The sequence below is a fragment of the Gopherus flavomarginatus genome, chromosome 2, assembly GCF_025201925.1.
Source record: "Gopherus flavomarginatus isolate rGopFla2 chromosome 2, rGopFla2.mat.asm, whole genome shotgun sequence".
NCBI classification, from domain to species: domain Eukaryota; kingdom Metazoa; phylum Chordata; order Testudines; family Testudinidae; genus Gopherus; species Gopherus flavomarginatus.
This window is the reverse complement of record NC_066618.1, coordinates 28,865,342-28,891,673: the sequence shown is the minus strand read 5'-3', so window position 1 is coordinate 28,891,673 and position 26,332 is coordinate 28,865,342. Positions and strand designations below refer to the sequence as shown.

The 26,332-nt window shown below is 42.9% G+C and overlaps 1 protein-coding gene across 4 annotated transcripts in view; it reads left to right on the top strand.

The window, feature by feature from the left end:
• Positions 1-154: 154 nt before the first annotated feature.
• The window catches only part of CREM (cAMP responsive element modulator), a 69,827-nt gene continuing 43,649 nt past the window's right edge, over positions 155-26,332 (top strand). For 2 of the 4 annotated variants that reach the window (XM_050939134.1, XM_050939133.1), the window contains exons 1-2: positions 10,882-10,966; positions 12,136-12,259. In XM_050939134.1, the coding sequence (XP_050795091.1) occupies positions 10,923-10,966; positions 12,136-12,259 (168 nt within the window). In that variant the 5' untranslated portion in view covers positions 10,882-10,922. Of the gene's footprint in view, positions 286-10,881; positions 10,967-12,135; positions 12,260-26,332 lie in introns of those variants that run through there. The other 2 variants (XM_050939145.1, XM_050939146.1) reach the window with 2 other exon arrangements.

The following is a 26,332-nucleotide window of genomic DNA, read 5'->3' as shown; positions in this document are numbered from 1 at the left end:
TCCCGCAACCAATCAGGTGACAGGCTGGTGAGCCCGTGGCGGCGGTTGGTGCGGCGCCGGCCGTTGAGTCCCGTTTGTAACCAATCGGCGCTGGCGGCTACGGCTGCCTGAACCTGGGCTCCTCCTCCTGTGACAACGGGGTCGGGGAGCCGTCGCGGGCGCCATTTCTTCAGCGCCCCCGCAGCGGCGCGGCTGCATCAGCGCTGACGTGGAGGCGACGTGCGGCTCCGCCTGGCCCAATCCCCCCACCCCCCTGTGACGGGAGCACCACGTACAGGGCGGCGGGTGAGTGCGGGAGGGGGCGGGGACACGTGTGTGTGGGTGTGTGCGCGCAGCCCGACCCCCTGCCGGCCGGGAGCAGGGGGAGAGGCCAGGCGAGGGAGACAAGCCAGGGGGTGCAGAGAGGAGAGGGCGGGAGTGGCTGCTCTTGCTGTGTGTGAGGCGTCAGCGTCGTCCCCCTTCCACCCCCCGGGGGCTCCGTCCGGAGGGGTTTGTTTACCTAGCCGCCTGCCCTTCTTTAGCGGCTGCCATTCGGGTCCCCACGGGAACTGTAGCTCGGCTGCCTCTCTCCGAATCTCTGGGCGTCGCGCTCTCCCCTTTAAACAGTAGTAGGTACTCGGTCACTGTTACGGCGGTAGGAACTAGGCGCTTCAGTCGGTGCGGGGGGTGTCATCACAGGCCCCGGGGAGGCAGAGCAAGTGCTGCTCTCCCCACGTTACCCCTGGGGAGCTGCGGCAGGAGAGACTGGGGGTGGAGTCCCCGAAGGGGCTTGGACACTGCTGAGCATCACAGCACCTAACATTTAGGTACCTAGAGAATCACAGGCAGAGCAGTGCTAGCTCCAGAGCAGAGTCCCGCGCCTGCACTCCCCCTGCGGTGCACGGAGGGGAGAGAGGGGCGTTAGACTGCGACCCACTAGCGCCAGCCGGCTAGAGCAGGAGCCCTAAGCTAGGCATGTGCTGAGCCCAGCCCTGCTGGCAGAGCTGGGCACCGCAGGGCGTATCTAGAAGTGTTCCAGGGGCACAGCTGCAGCTCCCCTGGGCAGTACCTGAGACATTACGGTGACGAAAGAGGTTTTTCCGTCACTGTAGTAAATCCACTCCTTCGAGAGGTGGTAGTTATGTCAATGGAAGAATTTTTCCACTGACCTAGCAGCATGTACGGGAGGGGAGGTGTTAGGTCAATTTACTACTTCACAGACGCAGCATGAACTTTTTCACAGCCCTAAGCAATGTATGTAGTCCAGGCATAAGTCAGATTCCTCCCTGCAGATCAATCTCTGTTTATCAGCCCATGAAGGGGAACCTACTGTCTGGGCTCACTGCCTAACCTGTTGCTTGAATTTAGTTAGGTGCCTGCTTCATTCCAGGCAAACAGCCAGAGAAGGTGCTGTCCCTCATTTTACAACTTTCATCCCAGTGTTATTAGAGCACTTGCCTGAATGTGGGAGATGGAGGTTTGATACCACCTCTCTCTGCTAGAGGGGAAGAAGTGATTTCCCACTGCTCAGGAGAGTGGTCTAACCACTGAACTGTGGGATTTTCTGATGTGGGACTCCCTTGGTTTCGCCTTTGAAGCTGTTGCCCTATGGATAAATAATTTAAGCGTGAGTGGAGCCAGGGTGCTGGGCTGAGATATCCCCCTCTCAGGTGGGAGCCGTAATGGCACTTCATTCTCTCTTTGATCTGTCATTGAGAGAGAAAGAGAGAGAAGAGTTATTCCCACTCTGTAGCATGGAGCAATAACAGGGTCCATGCTGACATAAAGGGTTAGCCTAGGATGCCCTGGCACACTACACATGTACAATTGGCAGCAGGCAGCCAGTACTTGGTATGATGTGTGTGGGAGGGAGCACAGTGTTTGTGTAGAGCAGTGGTTCTCAACCAGGGGTACAGAGGCCCATGGGGTACATGAGATCTTCCAAGTATACATCAGTTTATTTAGATATTTGCCTAGTTTTACAACAGGCTACATAAACACTAACAAAGTCAGTACAAACTAAAATTTCATACTATTATTTATATTGATCTATGTACTGTACACTGAAATGTAAGTACAAAGTATTCCAATTAATTTATTTTATAATTATATGGTAAAATGAGAAAGTAAGCAATTTTTCAGTATTAGTGTGCCATGACACTTCTTTGTATTTTTGTGTCTGAGTTTGTAAGCAAGTAGTTTTTAAGTGAGGTGAAACTTGAGGGGGAATGCAAGACAAATCAGACTCCTGAAAGGGATACAGTAGTCTAGAAAGGTTGTGAACCGCTGGTATAGAGGGAATGAGGGCACACTGCCTGTGGGAGGGGCTTAGCAATGTCCTCTTTGATTAGGGTAGGAGTAACACTGTATATATGCATCCAGAGGGGGTGAGGAACACAAAGGATGGTATTGTGTGTGGCTGGTTATGGGGGAAGCACTTTGTGCAAGTGGCTAAGGTAAACTGCAGAATCTCAAGCAATGTGTGTGTCTGTGTATTACTGGGGATGCTCCTGTTTTAATATTTGGGGTGAATGGCAGAGAATCACTGTGTTTTTTGGTAGCCTTCCTTGGCAATTCTCTGGGAAGCGATCTGAATGGGCCTGATCCCTTTTAACTCGATTATTGCCTTGCAGGCAAGGGCAGAGAGGGCCCCTATGGGATTGATAAGAAATAGGTCTCTTTCTGAAACTTCGGCCATGTCTACATCTAAAATTTTGCAGCGCTGGTTGTTACAGCTGTATTAGTACAGCTGTATAGGGCCAGCGCTGCAGAGTGGCCACACTTACAGCAACCAGCGCTGCAAGTGGTGTTAGATGTGGCCACACTGCAGCGCTGTTGGGCGGCTTCAAGGGGTTTTGGGGAAGGCGAGAGCAAACCGGGGAGGAGACCAGCTTCGCCGCGGTTTGCTCTCGCGTTCCGCGAACCACCCTGCAAACCGCAGGGAAGGAGACCTGCTTGCTCGGGTTCGGCGAACGCGAGAGCAAACCGGGGAAGGAGACCAGCTTCGCCGCGGTTTGCTCTCGCGTTTCCCCGAACAAGCAGGTCTCCTTCCCTGCGGTTTGCAGGGTGGTTCGCGGAAACGCGAGAGCAAACCGCGGCGAAGCTGGTCTCCTTCCCCGGTTTGCTCTCGCCTTCCCGGAACCACCCTGCAAACCTCAGGGAAGGAGACCTGCTTGCTCGGGGTTTCGGGGAACGCGAGAGCAAGCCGGGGAAGGAGACCAGCTTGATTACCAGAGGCTTCCTCAGGTATGCTGGGATACCTGCTTATTCCACGGAGGTCAAGAAAAGCGCTGGTAAGTGACTATACTTGATTACCAGCGCTGGATCACCAGCGCTGGATCCTCTACACCCGAGACAAAACGGGAGTACGGCCAGCGCTGCAAACAGGGAGTTGCAGCGCTGGTGGTGCCCTGCAGATGTGTACACCTCCTAAGTTGCAGCGCTGTAACTCCCTCACCAGCGCTGCAACTTTCTGATGTAGACAAGCCCTTCGAGTCAGTGTCTTGGCTCTAGCTCTGCTGTTGTCAAGCTTTTACCCAGGCCTGAGTCCAGCTGCATCTCATGCAGCTGAACAGCTGTTCCAATCAGATTTTCACATTAAATGGTAATCTTATCTACGCTGTAACTATAGATTGAGCTCCACTTTGTTCTTTGACATGGCTGTTGCATGTCTAAAAATCACACAAGGCCTAATACTGGATTTATCTCACCTGTAATATTAGGTGAGCAGATGTGTCCTGATTGACATGTATCATCTTACCTGCCCTAATACCAGGTTTCAGAGTAACAGCCATGCTAGTCTGTATCCGTAAAAAGAACAGGAGTATTTGTGGCACCTTAGAGACTAACAAATTTATTTGAGCATAAACTTTCGTGGGCTACTTCTGATGAAGTGGGCTGTTGCCCACGAAAGCTTATGCTCAAATAAATTTGTTAGTCTCTAAGGTGCCATAAGTACTTTTGTTCTTTTTGCCCTAATACCAGTGACTTTTTTTTTCTCTCTTTGCTAAGACTGTTACAGTCCTCAGAGAAAAGGAATAGAATGGAAAAATCTTGGAATACGGGAGAAGATGAGAAGTGGGGAGTGCTACTAATAATGGAAATTAATCTGAGAACTACAGTCTTGATATTAAATCAATAGAATGGTGCTATCAAGTAGAGAGAGCTGCAGGTGGTGCTCAGTTGACATACCAAATGCATGTTCCTGAACACTATTCCTGCCTGGTCCCTGCTTGTTGGCCTGAAGAAAAAGTGATGGCCTTGAAATCCACAAAAAAATGGATTCTGAGTTTCCTATCTACAACTTTCTTTCAAACACAAGGCCCTGTGCTCTATGAATGAAGTTAACAGGGTTGGTAGCCAAGAAGAAGAAAACCCTTAAAATGTGTAACATCCATCTGACATTTGAAAGATCTGCAGAGGCAGAAAAATGATGCACCCAATGAGACCTCAGTGGAAGTCCTGAATCACACAGCTTATCTGCCTTTTATTTAGTAGCAGTTTCTTTACTACTAAGCAACCTTTGTTGAGAATTTATGCATTCTGATATTTAATGTCATAAGTATATTGGAATAAAATAATTATTTTACAATGGCTCTGTGTATTTAATGGAGGCATCTGATGCTTCAGGTCATACTGAATTCTGGAGCAGTTTGATTACTAGTTATGCAGCTAAATCTCATCAACAAATAGTAAAGATTTAATTTTTTATTATAAGGATTTCAAAATTAAAAACAGCATGCAATTATTTTCCTCAAAAGTATTTTGTTTATCTTTATAGGGCTAAACTTTTTTTTAATCAGTTTCCCTTTAGTGGGAATGAAAAAGTTTTAAAATAAAGGTTCATGTCTCCAAATTTGCGTGGCAGCTGCCTATCTTGGGTCACATGACTGGAGCACTGTGCAGATACAAAATTTGTATCTGAATCTAATCCATGATCCACAAATATGGTCTATGACTACCAAGTGAATATGTGCAGATTTGCAGGGCTCTAAATATAAAATTTGGATCTGTATTTGTCAGGGTCCCCTCCCTGCCCCAAATTCTGGGGTATGGATGTGGGGACCTACAGGAAAGATCCCCTAAACTTATATTTTACCAGCTTAGGTTAAAACTTCTCTAAGGCACCAATTCCTTAGACTGATTATTGCCACCAGCAAGTGACTTACACAATATATTCGGGGAAGGGTCACTTGGAATCCCTATCCCCCTAAAATATCCCCCCAAGCACTTTCACCCCCTTTCCTGGGGAGGCTTGAGAATAAACTATCAACCAGTTGCCTTCGCAATGTGAGCACAGACCACACCCTTTGTCTTCAGGACACCGAAATCAATCAGGTTCTTAAAAGAAGAACTTTATTTATAAAGAAAAAAGTAAAATAATCACATCTGCAAAATCAGGATGGAAGGTAACTTTACAGGGTACAAAACAGATGTAAAACACAGAGGATTCCCCTCTGAGCTCAGCGTCACAGTTACAAAAACAGGAATGAAACTACCCCTGCAGCATAGGAAAATTCACAAGCCAAAACAAAAGATAACCTAATGCATTTCCTTGCCCTACTCACAGTTTCTGTGGTTTTAGATGTATTATTCCAGGTATATTTTCAGGAGATATTGTACCTGCTTAGCTTCTCCCTCCATCCGGAGAGGGAACAACAAAAGAGAACAACAAACAAACCTTTCCACCTGCCAATTTTGAAAGTATTTTCTTTTCTCATTGGCCCTTCTGGCCAGGTGCCAGCTATGTTATTTCAACTGCTTAACCCTGTACAGGGAAGGCAATCCAGTACAATTGCCAAGGATACATAAAGGTTGCTACCCTTCTGCCTATATTTATGACAGCATCTATCCGCAAACATGGTCTGCGGTTGTCCATATTCGTGGATGTGGATATCCGTGGATATCTGCAGATTTACAGGGCTCTGCACATGATCAGCTTTCCCTTCTAGCAATGGCTACTTCTGCTTGGCTTTTATGGAGTCACTGCTGCTTCTGGTGCTCGTAAGGCAAATGGTTTCTGCTGGAATGAATTTTCTGGCTGTGAAGTTTATTTTGGGAGGAGGGGTAGAAGAGGGTTACTCTGCCTCTCTTTTTTCTTTTTTATATGTCTGACATCTTTATATAGTTCTGATATGAGGCCAGTGTCAAGCATCCATTCCACAGGCTGAAATAAACTTTGAAAACACTAGATTAAAGAAACTGATATATTTAAAAAAAAAATCACAGTGCAATATAATTTAATATATTTTCAAACAGTAAAAACATTTCCTTAGAGGATTTCAGATTTCCTGACAGTCTGAGAAAGTTAAGTACTGCAAATTTAACAGTGAAGACACAGATAAACACATTTCCAAATGCAGAGTGTACCTATTACTCAAACAGCAAAATCTCAATACTGGATACACAATAAACAATGTCGCAATAAGTTATTACAATGTCATTAGTGAGACAGGGAAAATAGGCATATGTTTCCAGCCCGTGATTTTTCCTCATCATCTCCAGGCAAAGAAACCACATACATTTGCCTTACATTAAATTACAGAATATATTTTCAGCCATAATTCATGGAAGTGCATTCATGTAACTTCCGTGTATTAAGATAAAAATCCTGCCTAATTAATATCAATGTATTGCCTCATAACTTTTGAAAGGTAGTACCCAGAGGAAAAATGTAACAATCCTATTAATATTTAATATCAAAATAAATCTCATGATATGTAGCTGATTTGTAATTAAACCTTGTTTATATAAAATAAAGTAATTTTTGAGTTTAGGGTTAAGTCTATATACAAGGCCTATAAAGTTATAATGGTTTGAAAGCTCAGTCTTCCTTAAAAAAACAAACAAACAGAATCTGTTTATTGTTCCTGGTTTTCCAGACAGTGTGATCTCTGTCATCAAAAAGTGTTAAGATCCTTGCTAGATATATAAAGCTAAAACTTAATTCCATTACTCATGGATCTTATAATGCTTTTACAATGACCTTTGGACTTTTCATGAAATAAGGGGTATAAACTGGATGTTATTTTTATTACTGCAGTACCTAGGAGCCGCAGTCATGGACTAGAATCCCACTGTTCTTTGTGCTGCACAAACAGAAGAAGATGGTCCCTGCCCAAAAGAACTATGTAGAGCAGGGGTGGGCAAACTTTTTGGCCGAAGGGCCACATCTGGGTGGGGAAATTGCATGCAGGGCCATGAATGTAGGGCTGGGGTAGGGGGTTGGGTTGCAGGGGGCAGTGTGGGGTGTGGAAGGGAGTGTGGTGTGCAGGAAGAGGCTCAGGGCAAGGGGTTGGGGTGGAGGAGTGGTGTGGAGTGTATGAGGAGGCTCAGGGCAGGGGGTTGCAGTGCAGGAAGGGTGTGGGGTATGGCAGGGGGTTGGGGTGCAGGATGGGTGCAGGGTGTGGCAGGGGGTTGGGGTGCAGGAGGGATTTGGGGTGTGGGCTCTGGCCCGGCACCGCTTACCTGGAGCGGCTCTGGGGTGGCAGCAGCACCCAGAAGGGCTGAGACAGGCTCCCTGCATGCCCTGGTCCTGTGCCGTGCCACTCCTGGAAGTGGCTGGCACTACATCCCTGTGGCCCCTGGGGGAAGGGAGGCAGAGGGCTCTATGCTGCCCTCACCTGCTGGTACCTCCCCCAAAGCTCCCATTGGTTGTGGTTCTCTGTTTCCAGCCAATGGGAGCTGCGGGGGGCAGTGCCTGCAGGCGAGGGCAGCGTGCGGAGCCCTCTGCCCCCTCAGGAGTTGCAGGGACATGATGCCAGCTGCTTCTGGAAGTGCCACAGGGCCCACGGCATCATAGGGGTGGCAGTCCCGTCGGCCATAGTTTGCCCACCCCTGATGCAGAGCCTTGTTTTGAAACTTAGGAGGAATGGATCTGTCAGTGCATTTTCTTTGTCATCGGTGGTTTGCCTCTAATCAAAACTCTGCTTACATTATAGGAAGAAAAAGTATTCTATTTTGGTAGTCTCTGGACTAAATAACTGTCTGTTTCATAGGTGCTTCATATTGAGAACAGTTTTAATAGTCTTTTGGAAAAACATATCACCTGCCTTGCTATTTTCAGATATGCCAACCAAAATAGGTCCTTTGTCTTGAGCTATGTCTTTACATTATGCAGCTGTTATACTGCAACTTTGTTTTTAGTCAGACATTTTGTGCAAGTTTATGTCAAGGGGACTAGCACATCTAAAATGGCTACTTACCTTTTTTAAGCTTTGTCTTTTACAGGCCCAGAGTTTTAGGTTTCATTTGACCTTCATACTTGGAAAAGGCAATTTCTGTGCTCAGTTTAGCATTTTGTTCAACAAGAGCATGTGTTCACATGCTGTTGACATTCAAATTAATTTCCCCTTGAAAATAATAACAATAATGGCTTGGCCAGAAGTAATGTTTTAGGAGAACAGTGATATTAACAAATCTCAGGAATACCTGAAAAAAGACAATATAAAAAATTCTAGTGCTATTTGGCTGTGCTGAAGATTAAAAATAGTAAATCATCTGTCTACCTAAAATCCGGAGTATATTCAGCTGTATCTTTAGAGAATATATTTGAATAGATTCCCATGCTTAGGTTTGGCTAACGTGTATTTTAATTGTGTTCTGCATCTGAGATTTGTGTTCTAATTTCCCATGAGTTTTACCTAAAATCTAGAGCATAATAAAAATACAGTCCTCTTTCTTGTCATATTTCGTAAGGCTGCAGATATCCTAGAAATACTTTATTAATTTTTTAGTTGTCTTCACTATTTACATCAGTACTTAAAGTTTAACTGTGCAAACATCTAATAACAGACAAGTGAACTGAAAGTAGTTAAGTGTTTAGCAGTCTATACTACATGAAAGACTTGTCATAGAAAGATCCATATGGGTGTTAAAAACAAATAGAATAATACAACTTTTCTGTAGGAGGAGGGCCTTCAGCAATCCATAAGGGATTAAGCCCCTATCTGGGAAATAAAAGATATGTCAAGATTGGAAAACTAGATAGGCATTTTCCTCAAACACTTTATTGCTTTTGTTTCAATGATACTTAGTGCAACAGGCAATGACATTCAACAGCTAATTGAGACTGTCTTTTCACCAAAGCGGGAAAAGCGTTACATTTCCAAGTAATGGATGTACGGGTCCAGACTTCATGTAAATCAAGCCCAAAGCAATAAAGTAGTAAAATAGAAAACATGTCAGTTTCTACAGCATGATAGATGATCCTTGCCAAGAGAAGCCAATGGAACATTTTCCGTGGGACGGGGGTAAAATTAGTAATTTTGAACTAAACCTTTTCTCTGTGTGACAGACAATCTTGGATATGAAATATGAAGATAAGATTTTGGAGCTCCATCGGGTAGAATAATCAGGATTCTACCCTTAATTCCAGAAGAAAGTTTTAGTGACTATGTTGGTAATGCATACTAATTACATTATTGATCCTGGTATTTAAGCTGTTTTGTTCTATGGGGACATCCTTTTAGATGTACATATTAAACAACTAGTGTCCTCACGGCTGAGTCTTGGGTCATAGTGAAATTTCTGGGGGAAAGACTATTTCTTCCCAGATCGTTGCCTATTACTATACTCAGTATGTGCATAAGAAGTACAGTAATTCAGCAAGATACTCTTCTCACTTACATGTGCTGTAGGAAGAAGTGGCTGGATACAGTAGGAGATCTTCAGAGTAGCCTATGAGTAATCCAGAATTGCCCAATTTAAAGTTATACACTCTCCTCTGATTAAGTCCTTGGTACATACTGAGCACCAGCGCTCTCAACAGCCTGAGATTTTGACTGCACTATTATTTTAGCATTATATCCAGGAAAGGAACTCACGAGATGAAACAGGAATGCAGGAGGTACCATCTGTGTATGTATTAAATACTGTATTATTATGGATTGAATTAGAACTGCTGTTAATGTACTAAAATTTTTTCTAACAAACTACACAAAAGATAGGCTACTCTAATACATTCCTCATGGTGTATACACTGACACCATTTGGAAACAAGCTAGTTTAAGAAGAACTTTATTTTAAGAGTGTATGAATGATAGTACTCTGTGAGCTGCAGTAGCTTCCTGAGAATTTTCTGATAGAATTCAAGGTGGCAATTTTAACCATTAAAGCCATAAATCACTCAAGACCTAATTACTAAGAAACATACTGGAACCTGAGATCTGCACAGAGGCTTGAGATGGAAGGAGACAGGGCATTTTTGTGTATCCAGAAGGGTGATCAGATGTCCCGATTTTATGGGGACAGTCCCGATATTTAGGGCTCCTATTACCCCCCACTCTCTGTCCCGATTTTTCACACTTGCTATTTGGTCACCCTAGTATCTAGTCAAGATGGTATTCTTAGAGATACGAAAATTACCTGTAATTCTGCTTCTCTGATGATATCGTTTAACTCGATTCCTTCTCAACCATAGTGGGAGACAAACATTTTGATGACTTATTTTGGACATAAATTATGTGTAGTGTTTAGGAGCTATTTGTTTCTCACTCAAAGAAATAACATTCCAGAGAGCACTAAGATACCAGGAGTTGGCCTGTGCATTAAAAATATGTATGGGTACTTCAGGGGCCTCAAAACCATTGAAACAGGGAGTTCCTGCTTGTCTCACATGATAGCAGAAGACCCAAGAATAGGAACCCTGTCATAACGTCAGAAAAAATAAAACAACAAACAGGTGATTTTCCCTTCCTTGTCTGGTCTTTTCCTGCATTTTCTATAATATTTGGTATGTGTTTGAACAAGATCTCTCTTTTAATGTCACACTTCTCCTTGAGGCTGCAGTGAAGGCTATATACTGTTTGTGACATTGGTTTGTTGCTATGGTGACGTTTGTGACATCACAACTTCAACATCATAACTTCACTGCATTGTTCAGTAGGAGATAAAGTGAGCTGAGGAAAATCAAACTCTTGTTTTAAACACTCCCACCATCCATTATGAGCAAGTGTGTCAAGAAATATCATGGAAAAACAGCTGTAAGGTAATTATGTTTTTGTGTAGCCGATATATTTGAAAGTTTTCTCCACTAACAGAGTCTTTCAGTTTATAAGTTTCAATTGATGGATGTAATTTACCCAATCTTAGGTTTAAGATTTACAGGATAAAAAACCACAAGAGAGTTGCTGATACCAATGTAAAAATCAAGTGTTAAAATCTGTCATTTGGTTCAAAACAAAATCAGTTCGCTGTCCTGAATATGAGATTTTCATGTTTGGAATTACTGTTAGCAAAAGAGACAAAAGTATATAATATAATGATATATTTTGTCTAAAGTAGGATGATATTTCTATTTAGTGGGACAGAACAATAGGATTTACGTACAATATTTCTGTCAAAACTTTTCAGATGTCTCAATATTTTAATAATTTCCTACTCTGGTATATCTCTCTAGTGGCTAATTTGTACTGATAAGAATTGAAGGAAGTTTTGCATTCATCACAAAACAAAAGAAAAAACAATCCAGACATGGTAATCCAGAATAAATATTCACTTGTTAGGTATAATCTTATGTCTCTGATTGTGTCAATTGCAGGATATACAATATTATGACTGTCTAACCTAATTGAATAAAGAAAAGATAAAAATTTCTAACCAATTCTTCCTAGACATCTAATTGTCACGTTCACCTATACTGTACTGAATCTAGGCACTACTGCTTCTTTTATAGACCTAACTGAATAAATAGTTGCCAGATATTTCTCCCTCAGTGTTCCTCAGAATGATCCTCTTGTTTTTCCCAGTTAATTCTTCTCATCTTCAGTTTCCCCTTGTTTTAATGTTCCTTCCACTCCCCTACCCTGGCATAGAAGGGCTAGATAGGTCTCTTCATGGATTCAGCAGTGCAAGCTAGTATCTGAACATAATAGGTTGCTAGAGAATGAGGCTTTGATTTCCTTACTCAGTGCTGGGAGTATTGCTTACACACCGCATCTAGTCCTTGCTAACCAAGAGAGTGAGCTTGAGTCCTAATTTACAGGTCCTGCTCGGCAACACAATATGATGCTAGGACACTGTTGGGTTGCTGTTTTGGCAGATAGTTTAAAGAGCTGAAATTAGGAGTTGAGGAGAAAAATAATTTAATAGAGTTGAAGTAAATATCCCTTCTTCAGGTCTGAATTCATTTCCTTGCACTATATTATTTATTTTTAGACAAATGACCATGGAAATGGTTGAATCGCAACAGGATGGAAGTGCAACAGATTCTGTGGCAGAGAGCGATGCTGTTTGCATACAAAATCAACCAGGCCAAAGTCAGATTCCCCCCATAGCTCAGGTAATTTGACATACAGGAAACTAAGAAAAACAAATAAAAATGATCATTTAGAATTGTTACTTGCATTTGGATGAACATGATACTTTTCTACAGTTCATCATTAAATCCCCCTGTCCTGTATCAATCTTTCGTTCTTAGAGTAGTGATTTCATATTAAAAACAATAAAGATATAGTCCCAAATGATAACTGCTATGTTATGGACATGGCAGAATAAGGGCCACAGATAAAACAGCACATTATTGTAAGTCATTCACAGAAGTAACACTTCAAGAGTTTCTCAGGATGGCACTGTAATGGAAGCCAGTAGACTCTTCCCATGTTCTTGGAACTACTGCTGTATAGTAGTTACCTGATAATGGTGTCCCATTAAATTGAGGCAGCGACAGGATTAGAGGGAGGAGGTGTTTGATGCAGCAATTTATGATAATGGGTGAAGCTAATTTTTGTGTTCTCCCTCCCCAAACTCATGTTTACTCAAAATGAGTCCAATCCTTCAGGCAAAACTCAGAATCATTGCTTATGTTTCTTCCCTATGCACATGATGGCACTTTCTGGATTTAAATATTTTTTTTTTTAGATATTCTCTGGAAAAGTATTTTGCTGGTTAATAGAATGGAGTTGACAATTAAAAAAATTCAAACTTTAGTTTGATATATTAGGTGAGCTCCATAAAGGCTTCAGTTTTTTTAAACTTATCCATGATCTGTATGAAAAGGAAATTGCTACTAATATTCCAGTATGCTGGTCAATATTTATATCCTGATCCTTTGGAATACTACAGTACTTCAGTGCCATTCAACTCCTATGGCTTTCCAGCACACGTTTATTTTTAACCCAGACAATGGTTCTCAGATGCATACTTTATCTAAATACAGTTTATTGGCATAACCCCAGCGTGAGCAGGATGCATTCCTGTTTTAGTCTCTGGCTCCCTGTGGGCTGTGCTAACTGCTCTGCCGTAGTACTTACTTAAGTGACCTGTCCTTTTTTTGGGCTTATCAGGTTAGTGGTTGTGATATTGTGAAAGGACTCAGATTGGCAGCACCCAGAAGGGTGATGTGTCTGTTTCTCCATAGAACTTGTTATCAGCTGCACTCCAAACTTCTCCATATTGCCCATGCAGTTTACATACACACCCATTCATTCCTGTTCTCTTCAGCCTTGACTTGGAAAGTCAGATATAAAGGTTAGAAGGTAGTTCTTTCTGAAAGCTCATCCAATTTTTGGCCTTCTCTACTTTAACTAATAAAGGTCCTATCTGTGGTAGTGATTTCTGTGACATGTACACCTGTGAATTAAAAACTGAATTGAGACTACCCACTAAATATAGGGCATTGTACTGAGGTGGTGGCTGTGCCCATAATGGCTCCTGCTGGGTGAATGTGGCACTATAGGTTCTTCTTACCTCAATTTCCCCTAAGAATGCCACACAGTCCAAAAGAATGATTCTACTTTATTAAGTCAAAATATATTAGAAATAGAAAGTCTCGCCAATTGAGTTTAGGGTTTGTACAGCCCTCCTCTGTGGGGCTTGTGATTCTCTGGGTCCAGTTCAGTCTCTACCTTAATTTGCTACAGAACTCACCTGCAGCCACTTTTGTACAGCCAGCTGCAGCCCCCCAGGCTCCTGGCATGATTCCTTTGCCCCTTTCATTGTTATAATTCCTTCTCCTCCTCCTGCTGCTGAGGAGCTACTCTCTCTGAGAACACACCATCCTTGCTCTGGTGTTCTCTCTACTCTTCTCAGGCACTTCCTGTTTTCTAGAGCCCAACTGTAGTGCTAGTAACCCTTTATGAGGCACATTAGCTAAACAACTGGCAATAAGTCACTTAAGGATTTAACTGGATCCATGTGAGTATAAGTTGGCTCATTTTCTGTTACAGGAGCTTGTCTCAGGTGTGTGGGTCCCTGATTCCCTCTTAAAGGATCAGTCCTGTGACAGGCACCTCATAGGCATCAATTTGTAATTACTTTTGGCCATTGCCATTGTGATCCTCAGAGACCCTGCCTTCCCCTTAATGCCGTGGCTTATGAAGCCAAACAGAGGATAACTTGGCAGCAGCAAGGAGCGGTTCAACAACAGGCTGAGCAAGTGCAGAATGAATATTGAGTATGCTTTTGGCTGTTTAAAGGCCCGCTGGTGCTGCCTCTTTGAGAAGCTGGACCTGACCGATGACAATATTCCTATGCTTATAGCTGCATGCTGTATGCTCCATAATATTCTGAAGGGAAGGGTGAAAGCTTCACTCAGAGCTGGACCGCAGAGAGTCAGTACCTGGAGGCTGAGTTGGAGCAGCCAGAGACCAGGGCTATTAGAGGGGTGCAGCACAGGGCCATAAGGATCAGGGATGCCTTGAGGCAGCAATTTGAAGCTGAAAGCCACTAATATTTGTTGCTATCCTCGAGAGTGCAGTGCTTGTAATGCTAGGAGATGATTGGTGCAGACAATGCAATGTGTGGGTTTAACATAATTGTATGTTACTTTGCAGGTCTCTTTTTGCTTTCAGTTAATAGAATAAAGATTGCTTTCAACCAATACCGTTGTTTTTATTAAAAAACAACAATTGGAGGAGAGAGTCAAACAAAAAAAATCAGCAGTGAGGGGGATGGGGGAAGGGAAGGTCCCAGAAGGAGGTGAGGTCCCGGGACGGCTAAAGATTTGTGTATGTCCAGGGATCATATCCAACCTTCTCCTTTGGAGTACAATGCAGCGGGTACTGTACTTCATCAGGGCCAAACTGAAGAGGGATGGGTGTTGAGTGCAGTGGGTAGTGGGAGACCACAGTGCTGGACTGTGAGGAGGGAGGAATGGGATGCTGCGGGTAGAGACTGGAGTCAGGAGGTTGATAAGAGTGTGTTCGCAGTGTCTGGGGAACATGGGAAAGAGTTTTCTGCCAGCGGCTGCAGGGGAAGGGGGCTCAGAGCTACTCGGTTTGCAGAGCTAATATCGCCTGTAGCATATCTGCTTGGCACTCCATAACCTTTAAGAGCTACTCCATGGCTCTATTCTGGTGTGCCACATGCTCCTTTTGGTCCCTCTTCTCGCTGTCCCGCCACTCCTTCAAGACCTGTTTCTCAGTAGTTGAGTGCATCATAACATCATGCAGAAAGTTGTCCTTAGTTCTTCTGGCTGCATACATCTCTGACTTCCAAGTCATCCTCTGCCTCTGGGTCCCCCTCCACATCCTTGTTCAGGATTTCCTCTTCCTGGCTTGGTCCAGTCTCGACCAGTATTCACCAGAGCAGCAGTTTGCCTCACGCGCCTTGTGGTGGGCGTTCTGCAGCTACTTCACTTTGACCCTGCACTGCAATGTGTCCTGGTCAGGGCCCCTTTCTCTCATGCATTGTGAAATCTGTCAGGAGGTGTAAATGGTGGACTCACTCCTGTGGCACCTCCTGCTGGTCATCCAGGGAATTAGCTCTCCAGCCTCTAGAGCGCCCTTTGCAGGCCAGTGTCCCATTTGTAGCGGGCCCCGTGTCCCTCCTGAACCCCGGTGCCCCTCTACCCTGGGACTGCCCCCTGGCAATACCCCACCAGTCTCTATGGGTCTCCCTCACAGGGGAACCCCCAACCCTCTGTCCCCACCTCGCTTCAGTCTGGGCTACTGCCAGTCATCACCAAGCCCCCACTCCCTGGGGCAGATTGCAGTATAAAAGCCACTCATCATAGGCAAGGTTGTTTGGACCTGCTGCCTTCCTCTGCCTCCCAGTACCTCTGTGGGCCTTGGACCAGGCCCTGCAGCCGGGGGAGTTGCTAGCCTGGAGCTCCCCTGCTCCTCTGACTCTCCGTAGCCCTGCTTCACTCCCAGTACCCTTTCTGCAGGCAGCCAGGCCCTGCACTCTCCCAGCCTGAAGAGAGCCTTTTAGGTCTCTGGCTCACAACCTTTTTATACAGGCCAGCTATGGCCTGATTGGGGTGTGGCCCAACTGTGGCTGCTTCCCCAGTCAGCCATCCCCCTGCCACAGCCCTCTCCCAGGGCTGTTTTAAGCCCCAAAGGGCAGGAGCAGGGTAACCACCCTGCTACAGTACGTATCATAATTCCTGTGGCTGAAGCACAGCTGGGACTGGACAGACTCATCCCCCCAAATGATGAGGTCCAGCAGCTTGGCATTGCTCCAAGTGGGGGATTGCCTAATGCGTGAAGCAAGCGTCACCACCTGGAAAGATGTGCTGAGACCACTGCACCCATCACCGAGCAAACAGGAAGGGGACTTTCAAAATTCCAAAGGAATTTACGGGGTGGGGATGATAGTTGATCTCCTGAGGACAGGGCAGTAGAGTTCAAACTGATGACCAGAGAGGCGAGAACAGGCATTGTGGGACAACTCCTGGAGGCCAATCACAGTGCTGTAATCAACCACGGTGTCTATACTGGCACTGCACCGCTGTGGCTCTGGCGCAGAAAGCTCTGCGCCTCTCATTGGGGAGGTTTTTTTAAAGCACTGTGCACTAAGTGGCTTGGCAGTGTGTACACCGTGGGAGTTACAGTGCAGAAAGCTGCTTTACTGCACAGAAACTTGCCCGTGTAGACAGGGCTTAAGGTTATGTCTATAGTACAAGCCAGAAGTGTGGTCCCCCTGCTTGGGTACACACTCATTGAGCTAGTATGAGTATCAATATCAGCATAGCTGAGGTACCACAGGTAGCGGCAGGAGAATATGTACCCACCGGTTTAAGGAGGGTTTCTGCTCAGCAAGCTCAGCCAAGCCTCTGTTATCATGGCTATGCTGCTGTGTATACTCATGCTAGTTTGATGAGAGCTAGCACAAGTAGGTGTACACGAGCAGGGGAATCACACCCCTAGCTCATAGTGTAGAGGTAGCCTAAACTGTAACCCTCTTTTAAGACAGAAGTCCCTATATCTCCTCCCCAAAGTTGGATTGAAACTTAAGTCAGGAGTCTCCAGTTCTCTTCCCTGGAGCTGGGTTGTAATTTAGGCCTGCTATAGAGGCTTAGCCAGTTTCTCCTTCAGCTGGCCCCTTTCCCCCAATTAGTCCTTGGACTTGGAGGCCTCAGTAGGCAGCCTTCTACTGCTGGTGTCTACCCTGCTAAGGAGTGGAGTCCCCTTCTCCCAGGTCATCCCCAGTAGATTGCCTCATCCACTCTGCAAGTTCACGAGTCCTGGACCCTTAATGAAACAGTAACTGACTTTCTCCCACATTCTGATTATTGCCAGGACTTCTTCCTCTCTAGCAGTACCTCTTATTTCCTAGATCCTTGCATACACCAAAACCTCTCAAAACATTAAAGGACCATGCCATATAACTGGGTGAATGTTTTCACTGCTGATTCTTCATCCCTCAGACAACACAAATATCATTGTTTAGACTGTTAACTGATAAGAGTACCATGAGCTCAGGGAGTGTTCTTGTTTCTAGGGAAAGCATACAGATAGTTCCAACCCTTGAGGTTTTGCCTAAGCAATGAAGCACCTGTTTTTATCTTGGTGTAAAAGATGGGATTATTCCGAGCCCTGAGTTTTCCATACCATTTGGGAGATCCTCTCGGATCCCAGACTCCGAGAAGTGTACTGTTCTTCCTGCAGATGTTAGGCTTAATAGCTTCATCGACCCATGTGACCCCACTTACTAGGGCTACATTTGAGGCCTCCGCAGAAGAAAGAGTCCACTGAAGAAGAAATACTGCAAGGTGGACTTTTTACCACTTAAACTTTTCTAGACAGGATTCCTGCCCAATGAAGACAAGTGGTCTGTACTTTTTGATAATCTCATTTTGAGTCCCACATATTCAGGCCCCAGCCAGCTAGTCATCACTACAGTTGTCTCTTCAGGGGTAAGTGTTGCTGCTTCTCCTTTGCTGGACAGCATTTGCTCTGTCCATTCATTCTCTCTTCTGGTACTTTTGTTGTAGATAAGGAATCTTCTCAGCAAAGTGCATGTATTCAGTGTAGGGTGCTCCTGATGGTTTTAAGACTCCTGTGTTCCTTCAGGTGGTAATTTCAATCTTCCAAAGATTGAACTGGAAAATAAATAAGCAACACTTACTTGCCTCCTCTTTCCCCTGCCCCCGCGCTCCCCCCATTTCCATTTCCTTTTCCTTTTCCTTTTCCTTTTCCTTTTCCTTTTCCTCCCTCAGGTGTCTCAGTTCACGTTCTATGTTTTAACTAGGAGTAATGGCAAGAAATTAAGAAGTATAAAATCTAGGATGAATATCAGGATAAATTTCCTAGCATTGAGCACTATTAGCCTGTGGAATAGTATCTCAAGAGAAATGCTGGCAATTCTATCACTTGGGACTTCTGACAGATAAACTAAACAAAGCTCTGACTAATTCTGCACTTTCCCTTGGTAAAGATTTTTTGTTATTATCTGTGTCATGGTTCAGGGCAACTACACCTGTATTTCTCCTCCATGGTTCACCAAGGCCTGCACTTTAGGCTCCTGACTCTTCAGCTGTCACCTCTCTTGGGCAGAGATCCACATTTCTCTCCCTCCTGATTTTGAGGCTGCACAGTTCCCTGCCCACACTGTGATATTTCCAACAAGCCAGAGTGCCTACGCAGACCAATGTCTGTGCTTTGCTTTCTCTCCAAAGGCTATGAATAACTAATTGCCAGCAATTACAAGTTACTCCACAGCTCTTAATAAGCAATCACATTTATTCTTAAGTGAAATCATTACAGAGAAAACATATTAAAATGACAAAAGTACCTACAAACATGTTAATAAGCTTACCAGAGATCATCCCCCTACTTCACTAAGGGATCTGGTAGGAGTCAGCCCTTTAAACCAAGGTCACAAGTTCATAACAGCCTTAGCTTAGAACTAGCACACCCTTGGATAAATTAGTTTTTCCTTTATAAATTAGTTTTTCCTTTATGCTCAAATAAATGTGTTAGTCTCTAAGGTGCCGCAAGTACTCCTGTTCTTTTTGTGGATACAGACTAACACGGCTGCTATTCTGAAACCTTGTTCCTTTGTATAGCTTGAGCCCTTGATCTTGAGACTCCAGGAACAGGTAATCAGCAGATAATGGTCCTCTCACCAGGGCATATCTTCAAAAGGCTAGGTTTTTGCATAAGCAGAGGTGGGGAATTTGCATTTACCTCACTGTAGAGGTTCCCCAGGCAAACTTTTACTGTTTGTCCCAAAAGTCCATTCTTGTCTGGCACATTATTCAGTGCTTCCTTTGAAGTTCATAGCTCTTCCGGGGTTCACATCGCATCTCCCTGCTGGAGAGATTACATACAATCCTGGCCCACAATAATACATAACCTTTGCATTTGATACAATGGTCTGCAAAGATACTTAAACTTCATTCATTAAGGTTTTTGAAGGATGTTGCAGGAAATTGTCAGGTCTGTCACAATCAGCACCAGATGATTAAAACCACACTAGAGATACACCTTAGTCAGATGTTTCAATTAAAATGATCAACTGTGAAATAGTGAGAAATTTTGGTATATACTTTGACATGGAAATTTATAGTTAAAGCAGTTTACACCTTGTTGTTTTCTGCAGACTCAGGAAGAGAGCACAGAATCAATTCACATTTGGAAAGTTTTCAGCCATAAAGGTTAAAACATATCTGATCTTCAGACATGTTGAGTACTCACAACTCCAGCTGAAGTCAGTGAGAGCTGTAGGTGCTCAGCCCTTCTGAAAAAAATAGGGATCTTACAATTAAAAAAAAAAGCTTAAATTCTGCAAAAAATTGTTTGGGCATCAAATAATCTGCAGCAGGAGGAGACTGAGAGTGGTGAGCAGCCAGAGTGCCGTCCTGGCAACTCTTTGCAGATCAACATGCATTTTAGCTGTCTGGCCACCAGGGGCACACTATTGTAGCTGCATACTGTTTTTTCTCAGCCGGACATTTTTTCTTGACTGTGAAGTTGTTCTAAGTGAGTTGTTCCTGTGAAGCAAAGCACTATAATAGACCCTGCTCTTTGTCCCTTGTCTGGGCTCTTTTCCACCGCAACCAGCTAGAACAAGTGTTGGCTGCCATCTTCAGGACCTGGTTTCCCTAACTGCTTCTATCCAGCTTAACATTTTCAGATCAGATTCTCCAGCTCTTCCTCCTGCAAAGCCACAGTCTGGTTCTGTAGCACGGCCTACTTCTGGGAAGGAGCACATTGTATTAGCATTCCAGTGGTCTTCTTTTTATGTGTCTCCTGACTTAAGATGAGGAGGACTTGGTTAACAAATTTCCCTGTATGGGAGACTTCCGTGCTCCAGAGTTTGAAGGTGAGCCACTGTCTTACACTGAAAGTTTAAAGACATTGCTAGTACACTCACTTCCTTGGGAGGTAAGCTCCCTAGGCTGGAGTTATCAAATGGATATTTTTGTAGGTATATTGAATGGAAAACGTTGGCATTCTCATTCCATAAGGAATTCAAAGACATAATATTTCAGTATGTTCACATGCTGATGGATCTGTGGCTCTCACTAGGGTTGCTTCTCTCAGGTATTTTGTCTCTGGAAGAATTAAATAAAGAAAAAGCAACTGAATGGAACATTGCTTTCCCTGACTTTGAAATCATCTCTCTACACCACCTCTCTGGCTGTTAACCAATATTACTAACAAAAGAGGGATCACTGGGAGGTTTTCACCCTCCTCTGCATCATGGGGCATATGTCACTTGCTGGTTTAAACTAGAATAAATGGCGGATTCTCTGTAACATGCAGTCTTTAAATGATGATTTGAGGACTTCAGTAATTCAACCAAAGGTTATGGGTATATTACAGGAGTGAGGGGTGAGGTTCTGTGGCTTGTGATGTGCAGAAGGCCAGACTAAATGTCCCTTCTGGCCTTGAAGTCTATGAGTCTATGATTTAGCTCTTCTCAAGGCATGAGACATTTTTTGAATGGCATTTAAGATTGCTACTCACCCATTCCTTCTTTTCTGTTCTGTCCAGCCAGATGTTTATTGACCTTGCTTCTGATTAACTAAATCAGGAACATGAGATTTTTAATGAGTTATGCAATATTAAAAAGTTTGCAGCTTTCTCTGTGCTATCTCTTTGACTGAGTATGCCTAGCAACATGGTCAAATAGTCTGACTACTGTGAGGAGATGCAATATCTGGCTTTTGGCTGGAATTCAGACTTTACAGCTAAGTGCAGCTTTGCTTTATAAAGGGGGACAAGATGTTAAATAAGGTGGTAAGAGTGTCAAGATGGGTGAGATAGTATCTTTTATAGGATGAAATTCTGCTGGTGAGGGAGACAAGCTTTTGAGCTTATACAGAGTTCTTCTTCAAGTCATCTTCAAGACCTGAAGAAGAGCTTTGTGTAAACTTGAAAGCTTGTCTCTCTCACCAGCAGAATTTGGTCCAATAAAAGATACTACCTTACCCACCGTGTCTCTCTAATATCCTGGGACCACCACAGCTACAACAACACTGCTTGCAACAGTGTTAAGAGTGTGATAGATACTGCAATCCCACGCAGTATCTTTAAGGACCATATTCTATTAAGTTTGTGTATCACTGTGGCTAGGGATTGTATGCAACTCCAGTGGGGAGGATTCGCACAAGTTCCCCAGGAACCAAAAACAGTGGGAGGTGATTAAGGTGTATCTCAGTTATGTTATATTCATATTCATATCATAAGCATATTTGCATAAAGAATTTGAAGTGAAGCATCACACTCATTATTGATCAGAATTGATTATGTCATTTTTTGTGAAAGAAAAATGGCTGGTGACCTACAGCAGGTAGTGGTTAGATTCTTACGCAAGAAGCTATCTGTTTGACAGGAATAATCTTACCACTTTAAAGATGACTTAATTGACACCTATATTCTTTTAGATTCCTGGATTTGTCTGGCTTTAGTCCTGGGGAAAAGCTTGAAACAACACTCATTGCTTTGTTTGGTGATCTTCTGGCAGTGATCAGAGGTCATTGTACTTACAATTTCATTAAATTGTATACTTTTGATAAGGCTATCTTGAGTTACTGTTAACTTATCTGTGAGAGCTGATAGAGGTGAATGGGAATGTTGTACAGAGGATCTGTTTATTCATATAGGGAAGACTTAGAGGATTGTGGCAATTGCATGTCCTCTCCTAGTGAAGGTCCCACAGTATTCCATCCTGTCACCCTCATGTATGTAAGGCTGTTGAAAAAAGGCATTTTGAACTGCAGTATTATCATTAAGTTGATGAAAATGAACTCTGTGTCTTCACATCAAACCTGGAATATCTGGTTGTTCTACCTTCTCAGTGCTTGGCTTAAATTCAATACAGAAAAAATGAAGCTGGTGTTGCTCGGTAGAGAAAAATACGTTTGAAAAGAAAGGGAACTATACCTACTCCCTTGACTGAAAAGGTACTGTCACAATTTTTCTCAGTTGTTTGTGATCTTGGGATTTCATTAAACTGATCATTTGTTTCTTGAGTCTAGACTAGACCAACCTGTTCCTTCGGATGCAGATCTCAACACAATTATCTATTCTTTTGTCACTATACTGGCATATAGTCTTAAGACTGACTTTGAAGAATATAGACAACGTTCAGCTAGTCAGCGTGCAACTTAATTGAGGAAAGTCAGTCAGCATGCAGCCTGATTGGGGCAAGTCATCATAAGCAGTGATTCAGAATTCTTTCTGGAGTGCAGTTCAAGCAAGGGATACCATCTATAAAGCCATGAGTGGCTTGGGAGCTGACTGTTGCAGAGAGAGCCTCTTCCCCCTTGTACTGTTGCAGAAATTGTGTCTTATCAAAATACCTTTGTTTCTGTCCCTGTGGTTTAATTCCTGGGTATGAGTACAGAGCAGTTTTGGTGGAAGGTCCTTTGTTCTTGATTTCACTCCAGTAGTCAGAGCCTTTTTTTTGTGGGGGGGGGGAGGGGAGGGTTGATTGGTTGGAGGGCGGATAGTATGTAAGATGTATTTAAGAAATTTGGGCCTGTACCCAGGATATTTATCTCATGAAGGGTGGAACTGGTAGAGGTAGGAATGGGTTTGATTTATGCCACTTGTTGACAGTTGATTGTTTTAATTTTTGTATTAGATTTCCAGATATCAGTTGGTAGGGTACAATATAAAAAAGAAAACAGTCATAAAAATCTTCTCTCTGTTGAAGACCCAAGTCCTTTCAACTCCTAAAGTCTTTGAGTCATAGGTGAGAGATTTAGGAGAGCATTTCTGTGCCTTTTTTTTTTTAAATCCTTGTTCAAGAGGAGTTCCACGTTTCATAATCAGTACAGAACCAGGAAGCAGGAGACCTCCAAAAGTCCTTTTCCCTACAGCAGTGCCACTACCCCTTGGGAAGTATTACTTTTGCCTGGATGCAGGCCCAAGCATCAGAATAGTGACCGTGTAGTCCTTACTACACCTTTTCCTCTCTTTCATGTCGACCCAGAAGTAGGACACAGTCTGGCTCTAAATATACAAAAAATTGATTCCCCCACGGCGTTGAGCGCCCTTGATGCCTGTTAATAGTCATTGGCATTTGAGGCTGCTGAGCACCTCCGTGGATCAGCTCTCATGATATTACATGATGCAACATTTCCTTTCCTCTGCTTGCCTGGGACAGTGTGAAATGCATTGTAACATTGCACTATTCAGTGTTTTTTAAAACTATGTTTTTCAGGTTGCTGAATTGCCACTGATGATCATCAGCCTTCAGTAACTGGCAGTCTAGGCAAGCCTTGAAATTCAGATGTCGTAGGCAGCATCACTCGTCATTGACGTAAGGATTGCATGGCTTGCCAAGACTACTTCCATCAGTATCAGTACACAAGTAACCTAATAAGCAAGTCAAAATGTATTTTAGTTAATTCAAAAGGCTGCAATATTGGAACAGTCTCAACAATTTAGAATGAAAGAAAATAAATCCAATGTTACTTTGACAGGATTATTTATACTTTATTTTAAAGAGATGCACAGTATCAGAATGGAGACATGATTGTTAATCTCAAATTTACAGAAAAAACTCAATTAAAAAAATCACTGAAGTAAATCTGATGTGTTGAAATCACTTTTTGTTAAGGTTCTGCAAATGTTAAAAGAAAAAGTCACTCAAATGTAAAAATTTTCATGTAATTCTAGCTTGATGTGTGAATTATGTTTTTTCTATTTATGTAGTTCTTTCTGTAAACAAGAACAGACTTCTTTTAGTTTGATCCAGCTTTAAATGTGCTTGTTTTCACCCAGAACATAATATCATGTATGAACTCATTAGAGTAAAAAAATTTTAAATAAGCTTTACTCTGGTAGAGTTTTGGACACGTTTTCTTGTGTGGTTATAAGATGGCATAAAATGGATCTTAAATATACTTGTAATTGCTATTATATATAATTGGCCATTAAGTTTACAAGGAAAGCCTGGTCTAGAACCTTTTATAGTTCAATATTCTAGGTAAGGTGCAGCCTTATAGGAGAGCAGGCAGTTCAACCAACTTTTAAATCAAACTGTTATAATAAAAACTGGCTTCCAGAAATGTTGAATTTTGATTTAAATTTTTTGTGCTTATTCATTAGGAAAGTATGAGAATATGTATTAAGTGTTACATGGGCAGGTAAAGATTTAGGGCTGTCCAAAGTGTATTTAACCTAAGAAACACCAGTAATTTGCATAAATAGATATTATGTCTATGTTAGGACAAGTGGCTTAGGTAAAACTTTGTCCCAGGTTAGAAGGCTCCTTTTTGTGTCAGTACAGTGCAATCCCAATTGACAACTCCAGTTAACTTGACGTAACTGGTTAAATAATATATGTTCCCCAAAGTTGCATTGACTTTCTTAAATGCCAAAGAGATCTTACAGAAACTTGTCTCTCCATTCCTGGAGAATGTAGCTCAGTAAAATTTAAGAGATCCACAGGAGCAGAACTTCATTTAATGTATCCTGAGGGAACATAACTTACCTTGGTTATCCAGGTATTTCAGTTAATCAGAGCTGGGTTACTCCTGATTATTCAAGCCCCTGTTATGAAAATGTCATGCATCCTACTAATGTACTGGAAACAGGCTGTAATAACTATCAGTTGTGTGGTATAATTTGTTCATGTCAGTTATAGTATTGTTTTGTATTTCTGATGTCTGTGCTCTAGGTACAAATGGAAAGGTTTGTTGTGATTATGTTTGCCTGGCTCTTTTTAGAATAATAGAAATGCAGGGTTAGAGGGAACCTTGAGAAGTCAGGTCCAGACTTCTGTACTGCTGTAAAACCAAGTAAAACTAGAACATCCTGAAAGGCGTTTGTCCAACCTGTTTTTACAACCCTCCAATGATTCCACAACATCCATTGGAAGCCAATTCCAGAGCTTAATTACCCTTATAGTTAGATTTTCCTAATATCTAACTTAAAATCTCCCTCACTGCAGATTAAGCCAATGGCTTTTTGTCCAGTCTTCAGGGAACATGGAGAACAATTGATGCAGTCCTCTTTATAACAGCACTTAATATATTTGAAGACTACTGTCAGGTCCCCCTCAGTCATCTTTTCTCAAAACTAAACAAGGCTAGTGTTTTAAGCTTTCCTTATACCTCAGGTTTTCTAAATCTTATATCATTTTTGTTGCTCTCCTCTCGACTTTTTCCAATTTGTCCACTTTTTTCCTACTCTGTGGCACCCAGAATTGGACATAGTACTTCAGTTGAGACCTCTCCTATGTCTTGTAGAGTAAGACAGTTACCTCCGTGTCTTACATATGACACTGCTGTTAATACACTCCAGAATGATATTCATATATTTTGCCGTTGCATCACATTTTGACTCATATTCAATCTGTGATCCACAGGGCCACCCAGGGCGGGGGAGGGGAGCAAGTGGGGCAATTTGCCCCGGGCCCTGCAGGGCCCCACACGAGAATATAGTATTCTATAATAATGCAATTCTTTTTGAAGGGGCACCTGAAATTGCTTTGCCCTAGGCCCCCTGAATCCTCTAGGCGGCCCTGGTGATCCACTAGAACCCCAAGATCCTTTCCAGCAGCACTACCACCTAACCAGTCATTCCCCATTTTGTAGTTGTGTTTTTGATTTTTCCTTCCTAAGTGAAGTACTTTTCACTTGTCTTTATTGAATTTCATTTTGTTGAATTCAAACCAGTTCTCCAGTTTGTCACAGTAATTTTGAATTCTGAGTCTGTCCTCCAAAGTGCTT